Source organism: Ptychodera flava, chromosome 17 (genome assembly GCF_041260155.1).
Source record: "Ptychodera flava strain L36383 chromosome 17, AS_Pfla_20210202, whole genome shotgun sequence".
Taxonomy (NCBI): Eukaryota; Metazoa; Hemichordata; class Enteropneusta; family Ptychoderidae; genus Ptychodera; species Ptychodera flava.
This window is the reverse complement of record NC_091944.1, coordinates 20,981,481-20,991,351: the sequence shown is the minus strand read 5'-3', so window position 1 is coordinate 20,991,351 and position 9,871 is coordinate 20,981,481. Positions and strand designations below refer to the sequence as shown.

At 37.1% G+C, this 9,871-nt stretch overlaps 1 protein-coding gene across 5 annotated transcripts in view; it reads right to left on the bottom strand.

Moving 5' to 3' along the window:
* Positions 1 to 6,492: 6,492 nt before the first annotated feature.
* The window catches only part of LOC139115753 (nucleolar transcription factor 1-A-like), a 39,264-nt gene continuing 35,885 nt past the window's right edge, over positions 6,493 to 9,871 (bottom strand). For all 5 annotated transcript variants that reach the window (XM_070678083.1, XM_070678084.1, XM_070678082.1 and 2 more), the window contains 2 exons: positions 9,079 to 9,174; positions 6,493 to 8,373 (listed from right to left, as the gene is read on the bottom strand). In XM_070678083.1, the coding sequence (XP_070534184.1) occupies positions 7,909 to 8,373; positions 9,079 to 9,174 (561 nt within the window). In that variant the 3' untranslated portion in view covers positions 6,493 to 7,908. The remainder of the gene's footprint in view (positions 8,374 to 9,078; positions 9,175 to 9,871) is intronic.

Here is a 9,871-nt window from a genome sequence, read left to right as displayed (position 1 = left end):
CGACATAGCAACAAATTGACTTCAGAGTCCGGTAGTGCGCCATCATACCATTGACGCTTGACGGTATTTGTCTTATGTTTTTTTTTCCTGTTCCATCTATTTTGTAAAACGAGATCTGGCCGTATATTGATGTGATTTGGACCAAAGAAGAACCCCCAGAACTGTCATATTTAAGAATATTGACAATACCTATAAGATTCATCACGAAACATACGCCATCAGTATTGCCAACTCTGACTGTGGGAACAACTGGAGGAGATCTGAGCTTCAATTAGTGTTAAAGAAAAGTGACAAAAATCTCGCAGAATTCTCATCTCCTATTTTAGTAACTGCATGTGTCACAGTATGTTCACACAAAAATTAGGGAGCGAGGAGATAATAAAAGTGGTTTGCCTTTCATCAATCAAACGATAAAAACACTTGCCGAGTGTCTGTCTATTTTCAATAACTAGGGGTAAGGTTTCGAGGCCCACTAGAGAAGTCGGTGTTAAGCTTATTTTGTTGTGATGTCCTAGAGTATCTGGAATTGTCAAGCAGTAGCTCCATCAACATTGTTGTCAAATTGTATGAGTACTGTATACACTGCCGGTGAATTTATAACAATAAATGTAAATGATTAATACAATATATTTTCAGACTTCTACTTTGTAAACAGCTAACTCACAAGAATTTTAGAAATTCACGTGACATGAACAGTTACAGGGTTCAAAACTGAATGTATCCCCGAAAGTGTGGTGATTTTTTTGTTGTGGTCTAATTTTGTAGACTAACTCAAAATGGAATAGGTAGCCGTACGCTTCTGAACGATTTTTTGCTAACCATCAATCCATTATCTTGTTACAGGGGCAGATCATTCTTTCAAGATCTTCTTAATATTTTACACAAGGTTCATGCGTCTAGCGATTGTTGACACCGCTGTTGTTGATGAAACCACAGTATCTTAATCATTAGTCGATTTGAACGATCTAAAACAGACACTATCACAGCTGCAGAGACACTAATTGTTTTTTACGGGCTTGTTTCGAGAGCGTTGACGAAAACAAAGTACGTTGAAGTATAGCAAGAAAAATAAAGGTACTTTATGAATAAACATAGAATTTCATGTAATGGTTTTGTAATGTGTCGGTTATGAATAACTAAATCATGACCTACATGTAACTCTTATGATGATTTCAACAATTGTATCGGTGTTTATGATGGGATGAATTCTTTTATCTTTAATTCATAGCTATTGTATGGTTGAGCCACGCCCTTGAGATTGTGTTCAAAAAACCGAAGCATAGGTTCTTACTCAAGCTGTTAATCCCCTCTGTACCGAGACATACCTATAGACATGAGAGAAGCAGTATTCTGAGCGATGGCAGTGTTTATCTGGAAATAAAGACTGTGCTGTAGAAATGAATCTAACGTCTTCGTGCAGTCGATACTTTGAAGGAGATGGCGATCGAGTGGAGAGTTATCCCCAAGGCAAATGAATAATCTCCAAGGAAGGGGCAGCTCCCTCGACTCTGTCAGCAATCTTACGTATATATACTTGTGACAGTCGGTGAATCACACATCAAATCTACAGGGTGGCGGTGAAGATCTCTTTAACACATGCATTAAGGTAGAACGCGCCTCGGGGACAGATATTCAGACTCTCAAATTACTAATTGTTTTCTGATCTACCACTTGCGGGGGCTCATTTTACAGCTCTTGGAGAAAGAAAAACTTTCACCGGCTTAGTGTTAATCCAAAATTATTTTTCCCCAGAGTTAACACAGGAATGGCAACAATTTTGAATTTCAAATATCGCAAAATATTGGATAATTTGTTTCGCTAGTTCGAAACTTTGCGCGGTTACCCCCGATTTTATTGTTGATTTCATAAGAGAATGGTTGAAAGTTTCATTCAGGAAAGTTTGAGTACAAGTTTAAGTCTTTCACTTTCGAGGTGCATACAGCCTTAAGCTTGAGCGATCGCCAAAATGACAGAGGTTTAAACATGTCTCACCAGATACAGAACGGTCTCTGGAGCCGACCTCGCGAGCATCAGCTGGCTACTTGCGGCTTGTGAGAAAAAGTAAGCATAGCAGTATGAGAAAAATAATCTTTACATGTAGGGCCCTCCAAAATCAGGAAAACCGTCCTTTGAAAGCTCACTCAGGTTGATTGCATTGAAAATGAGAACATATTTACGCGTGAACGAATTATGAATATCATATCAGCCCATGCGACTGTCTTCAATCGCATGTCATAATAATCGGATCACTCACTGGAAGGGCTGTAGACTGCACCGCCAAAATAATCAGAACAGGGGCAAATGATCAATGAGTGTCTGTAGATAAAAACGTAATTCCAGAAGTCCATGTCTCTAAGAAACTTAATAAGCCTACATCAAACCCATCACCTGGCTTTTCTGTGTCAAAGCAGACGCGTTGTGGCATATTCTGAGATTGAATAAAAAAAAATTCCATTTTAACGCAAACAATAATTTTTCATTCAATGTACATACAACCAAAGTTCCTCCAAAAAAGACCATGGGAACACCGTAATCTTCATGAAGCTTAGAAATGCAGGTTTTCACTCATTCAGTCATGATCTTCCTTGATCATACCACAGGAATTTAGAAAACGGTGGTTTTCTAAATCGAATGAATGCCTTTCAGGCAGATGCCATATTTGTGACAGACAAAACCATGTAACTATGTCGTGTGTTCGTTTTCCATGGATTTTTCTGTATTGAGCTGATCTTTTTAAAGTTGTACGGTGAGAAATGACAGAGACGGAGACATTTGTTTGAAAAACAACTTCATTTTAACCAACGAAAAACAAATGGCCATGTTTCTAATAAAATAGAAAGTACATAGTCCTGATTAACAATAAACTTTACAAAATACCGCCATATATCTGAAATTGTGGCTAAAAATTCTACTATAAAACTTCATTTTGATAAATTCATGACTAACACATAACTGGTTCATTGATCTTCCGGACGCAAGTTGAGGTGCAACAGCGCCCTCATCGTCTCAAGATTTCACGATTTAAAGATAATATTATCAAAGAAAATGTAACAAAGTGACACTTCTCTAACAGATGGAGTATCGTCAGGTAATTGTATCCTATCTAATGTTGAACTAATGTTCCATAAAAGTACACAATTGAACAATATTTGCATTATTACTAGTTTCTATTATAAGACGAGATCAAGAATCTTGAAAACGTGCCAGTTCAGATTTTACAGTTCCCACCAATCTTGTCGGACTTTTGAAATTCCACAACTGCAATATTGAGTCAATGATGCATACACTTCTTGAGAATAATGTAAGCACATGTAAAGCGTACTGGTAATTGGAAATTGCAATAAGCTTATTAACTACACCAAGCTACGCAATGCGGCTGGGTAGATCTATACTGTCCATTACCTTATCCAAGGTATCTCAAATTGTTTCCATATGAACATAATCTAAACTTATCAAGGGAACATTTCTATGCGTCAATTCAAAGATAAAGACAGCTGGATAAAGACTGCTGTGATCGTTGCTGTGATAGTTACTTTATGCTGTTACTCTTCGATATATTTCAAATCATTTTCAAACCTATCACAATGCATAATTGGCTTACAGTAGCACCGGTTAGGGCTGCATACGAACAAACATCTCCTGGCAAATTTAATCTCATTCCACTGGTATAACCCTGCAAAGCCTTTCCTGATACTACCACTTTTTACAAATCTGGCATTATTTTTCCCGTGGTTTGGTTGCGTCCATACACAATCATGTTTCAATGGTGGCTATCAAATCAACAGCTGAACTGTTGCACTGTGGTGCATTTCAAGGTGACCATGTCATCTTTCCACTCACAGCTTCTAACAAAGGTCACAAATTAAAAAAAAATTGTTTTGCAAAGAGCTTGATCATCTGTGTTGTGTACCTGATATTATATACCTGTCTTAGAAACTGACTGAGGGCCAGATGGATGTGAAACATTTTCTGAGTAAGTCATCAAAGTTACAACTTACATGGTCTTGTATCACTTTGATAAAACATAATTTCATATTGCACAAATCTATATGTTGAGAACAAGGTACATGAATATACCCAAATATCCCTTAAAAGTCAACGCTTGGATGTTAAACCAGATTGGTCCCAAGTTTTACATGATACTTAACTAACAAGAATAATACTTTGCAACAAAATACAATATGCTCTGAATGTTCTACAGACATTTAAAGTGATCTCAGAATTTACCAGAAAATACCAGTACCGTTTCATTTGGGCTTTGCTTGTGTATATGTATTAACCTGTGCCAATTGGCTTTTAGCTTTAAAGATAAGTTTCGGACAAACAAGTGGCAAATTAAAAATGTCATCTGCAAACGTTATTTCACATTAACACAGCCTCTAAACCTAGTTCTTGAAATTCAAAATTGGTCACCAACCCTTTGTATAGTCCTGAAAAAGATGTCTTTTTTTCTGTGACAAGGTAGAACTATTCTTCTTTGTTGGACACAAACTACAAAACAACAACTCAATTTTGAACCTGGTACAAATATTTAAGTAGCAAGACTTTCTCGGTGTTGTGACATCAACACCAGCAAAATGAGTCCAAGTAAAGTCGCTTTAGATTAAACATAAAACCATGAGTGGATTTTCATAAATATCTTGAGACAAAACTGCCCATAAAATTGGCATTAGCTTGATTCATGGATGCATATGGGCAGTAAGTCAGAGTAATGTGTTTCAACTTCTTCCAAGAACAAAATATCAGTTAAAAGGAATGAAAATTCATACTTCATATTGCATCTGCACAACACTAGAGTCATGCAAATTATGAAAAGATTTTGGAAGTGCTGACACTGGTGGCGCTCTTACAAGAAACTGCATATTCTGATGAACTGAAAATGAAGACTTCAAGAACAAGATGTGAACCCACCATATTAGCGTCAAACACTGACTGTGAAAAATTTCTTTCATATTTGTGAGTTTTAATGTTGATATGACCTAAGTGAACCTTCACAGACAAAAAAACAAGCACAGTGGAATACGGGAGATATCTTGCATGTCTGGGTATAAATCTTACTGGTGAAAGAAGTACGGTACTTTAAATTAAGATTCCATAAATATATATTAGATCTACTCAGAGCTTGAGCCATCTTTATAATGAAGTTAACATGTTGGCTCCAAAATGCTAACATTTCTAATCACAGACTAGAAGTTCTGAATTTGAAAGAAACAATCTTGTTTTCTCACTTTAAGGACGAGAAATTTAAAACTCATAATTTAAATATACTGTGTATCAATGCATTGCATAGCTCAGAGACACAATGTGGATACCATGTCCTATGGAAATACATCTTAAATTGCCAATATCTGGATACTTAGTTCTGAAGTGAGCCACAGAGCAGGAGCCTTAATATGAATGCTACAACTTCAACTTGCTGCATGAATATATTTTAGATACTTCTTCACTACTAGTGAACACTGAGTAGCATTTTCAATCACAATTTTTTTACCTGGTAGGGAAAATGAACATATTACACATCTCAGATATACAGTTTGCATATATTCTAACAGTGCAATAAATCAACACTTTTATTGCATGCCAATCTTGCATTTTTTAATAACTGTTTAAATATAAATATAATAAGCTACACAAGTAACAATGTTAAACAGATGGTAGTATGGTTTTTGCTTGCCTCAAATTTCAATTCCATAAATTTAAAGTTACTAACCAAAAGAATACACTACTTTAAAGCACTGAATGTTATTTCACCATGTCACAGAAATACATTTTTTCTACCCTTGAAATTTTGTTACGTTAACATGATAAAAAAAAAATACCAAGTATACTTTTTAAAATCATGGCAGTGGATAAAATTACACATACTCTTTTATACAACTTGAAACATTCTTGCAACCAGATATGGGCTGATGAAATTAAAAAAAGGATTTTTTTTATTGACTCAATACTCAACGGGTGAGAAGCTCATTAAAAGATGTGATACTCACTGCCAAACGGTTAATCCCAGAATTCTAATGGGCTAGGGTACAAACAACCCACGTGCGCAAACGAGCATAGAACTGCATACATTTCCATACTTGCTGTACACATGGGTTTTCTGTACTGTCATCACATGATCTTTTGGCACACCGAGTCTGTAGAATGCATTGTGTTCTTTGTATTCCGGAGTAGAACCATTACTCAATGAAGCAATGAGCAGAGAACACAGCTGCATCTGAATTTCTTCTGCAATTTGTAGACTTCCTTTGGACTAAGGCTTTTCATATCTTGACAGATTTCTGATTACCAGTATGAGCTAAATAGTTTTAACAAAGTGCGCTTTTCCACCAATGTTGAAAGTCATCAACACCTTATCAAAATAGTCATAAAACTCGTGAAATTGGGACACCAGACAAAGAGTTCATACAATAAATATCTTGTACATAAGTGAAGGACTGCCAATTCTGAAAGCATTCATGTTTTATTATTTCAGGGAGGGAGCCTAGATATTGGGGGGTGGGGGGTTGACTAGAATGCTGAAAAGCATGTTTTTGGCTTTGCAAAATTTTACAAAATTATTTTATGTCAGATTTTCTATGGCATGCATACTTTTCCGATCCGAAAAGTTACATGCCTTTTTCCAGCTGGCCTCTAAGTAGATAATCTGTTTTTCAAAAAAACAGCAAGCAGCACAGCTGTAATTTTGTCCAGCAACTTTTGCACTGTGTAAATTTTCATCTGTGACACCCCCCCCCCTAAAGTTCTGATGAGCAATCCCTTAATGAAGCTGAAGAACAATATGCAATGGAAATTACACTAACATTCATGATGAATTCAATCTTAGGATGAAATTAACAAGAGTTGTATATGCAAAAAAAAACCATTTTCAGAAACTTATTAAAAAATTTATTGTTTGTCTCGGCGAGCACTCACTTGTCATACAACAAATACAGTTACTGTAGCCATAGTAAAGGTGGACTGCCCTAGATGGGAAAGTGCAAGGCAAGAGTGCTCAGCCATACCAGACTTACAAAAGACCAGCATTTTCTAGGCTAGACTTTCAGAACATTTCACCCCCAATGCCCTATAAACAGATCCACAAGCACCATTGATAGCAAAAGGTTTAGACCAAACCATGGTGGTGAAAAGGTAATTAACAAAGTATCAGATAGAATTCTTCACAATGAACCATGAATCCTGTAAAATTACTTCACAATCGAACCTGTGATTTTTCCAGCTTCTAGTTAATCATCATATTTTTGCTGTATCTTGATCGAATGTCAACACATTAAGTCGGTGCTTTGACTGAAAGAGCCGTCGCTCCAGCAAGCGTGAGAGCGCCCTTGAGCGATGGATCTTTCAGTCTAGTTGGTGCTGTGTCCCAGACATAACTCAAACTCTGTTGCTGTAGAGATATTTCACTGGTCAAACAATGCATTAACACTTTGCATATGGACTACCCACCTACTTGTACAAAACCCGTTACAATTTTCATGCAGATTGGCCCAAGCAAATGAATTTGAACATCAAACTGCTAAATTCACATGTACTCTGTCAAGTATTGTGGCAAGATATTACATTTTTCTAATAATATAATATGACCAGTAAGTCTCCAATCTACCAGGACTAAGGATAAAAATGCTCTGTACTTTTCATGTTCTGAACACTGAATTCATTTTAAAATGACTATGCTCTGTCTTTGTGGACAAACTACACATACAAACTGCTTTGAGCTCAGCTATCCCTTACACAGATCAATGTACAGTAGTCATTTGAATTTTTCAAGAATATTTTACAGCATCTTTTCATGAATATGATTCTCAGATCAATAATACTACCATTCTCTGCATTGTACAATACAATTATACCTGCTTTCTGTATAAGATAAAACTGATGATTTACTTCCCAACCAAACAGGAATTCTACTCTTCACCAGATGAGATTCAGAATCTGAAGATGACCGCTGTCTGAGTCACTCTCACTCTCAGTTTCACCTGAGCTTTCAGATTCAGATTCGCTGGATGATTCTGCCTGTTTTCCCTGTCTCTTCTTTGGAGCTGCCACAGCTTTAGCTTGGGGCTTAGATTTTGTCGCGGTCTGTTTCGGCTGTTCTTCCTCCTCTTCCTCTTCCTCCTCCTCTGATTCTGAAGATGATTCTTCACTTTCAGATTCGGATTCAGATTCAGAGGCTGAATCTTGAGGTCCTGCCCTCTGAGTGGAGGTCTTGGGTTTCACAGCTGCCGCAGAGTTCTCTGCCTCGGCTTCAGATTCTGAACCACTGCTGCTTCCAGATTCTTCCTCTGATTCACTTTCAGATCCACTCTCGGATTCTTCTTCAGACCCACTTTCAGATTCTGATCCACTCTCTGAACCTGACTCAGCTTCTTTCTTGACCTGTTTTGAGAAATTGGATAATTTGTGACCAGGTTTTCTATGTATCTTGCCGCAATCAGTGAAGTTTTTAAGAAATCACACACCATGAAAAGATGCTCCATCTATGAAAAATATATCACATTGTTTGAGAGAACCTTCACTAAGTACTTTTGGTAAAACAGTCCAACTGCAGAATAGGTCGTCTTCTTCATCAGAGAGCTGGTCGGTGAGCATGACAGACTAAACTTGACAGGTTTCAGAAATGGCAATAGACATATGACGCTCAGTGACATAACAGGAAAATCAAGTAAACTCTAGATGAGAGGATGATTTCATTTCATAATTTGAAAGGGATTAGCATCAAGTACAACCATGACTTATGATCTTTGCCATCAATAATATCAACTCTGTCAGAGTGAGAAGTATTAATTTTTTCCTATCTGCCTGGGACAGTAAAAATGGTCTGGACAAAATTTTTACAACTTACCAGCCAAGTAGCCAGGTGAAAGTAAGTTTACAATTCTTGGTTTGCTGAGATCAGAGTTATAGCATCCCAGGTAAACAGTATGCAAGACATTATCAAGGCAAGCGCAAATTTGCTTGGACAGGCAACTTTTCAAAGTGACCAGCCCTGATGTCTGGTTGAAACTTTGCATGAGATTTCTGCACTGACTATGAATGATGAAACTGTGAAACTCAGAAGTGTGAAGAGAGGATTTCTCTTACCACAGCTGCCTTTTTGGAGTCAGCTTTCTTTGATTTCCGACTTGCTTTGCTAGCTGAGAGCTCTTCATATCGTTTCTTTTCCTCTGCGGTCAAACTCTACAACAAAACAGGAAAATATAAATGGCCTTTGAGTTGAAAAATGACAATACCTTGAAGCTGTAGTTGTCTGTAGCCCTAACTGAAGGAACACAAACGTCACAATTGAACTCGCTATACTTTGGCACAGCCATAGTTATCCATGAAGTGGTTGGACAAGTGAACAAGGAAATTGGGAGTATAAAAGTAAATTGCGAGCAGTCACTAGTGAAACATGAAGAGCAGCAGATCCACAGTTAGGGCACAAGCCAGTCCCTACTGGACAACAACGGATCGACCTTAATGAATTGCGGGAAACACTGTACACAAACTCTAGAAATGCCAGATTTTATGTCTACAAAATGTTGACAACTCTCTACTTTTCACTTCATTGTTCATCTGTTGAACATATCATGAACACAAATGACATGCTTTAATTGAACCCGAGTGTTCAATCCCTGAACAGACGTTGTGCAGGGACTCTTTCTTTAATGAAAATTTGTTTCTCTATTAAAGGGACAAAGTCGGCCATTTTTCATGAATTTTGTTTGATACGAGATACTACTTATATTGTTTGACATGTTGAAAGATACTGAATGAATGGGTGACCATGCATATATTCGACCCCGTTTTAGACAAATTAAATGAAACCATCGCGAAAATGAATTAATGGTCATGACCATTAATTCATTTTCGCGATGGTTTCATGTATCGTGTC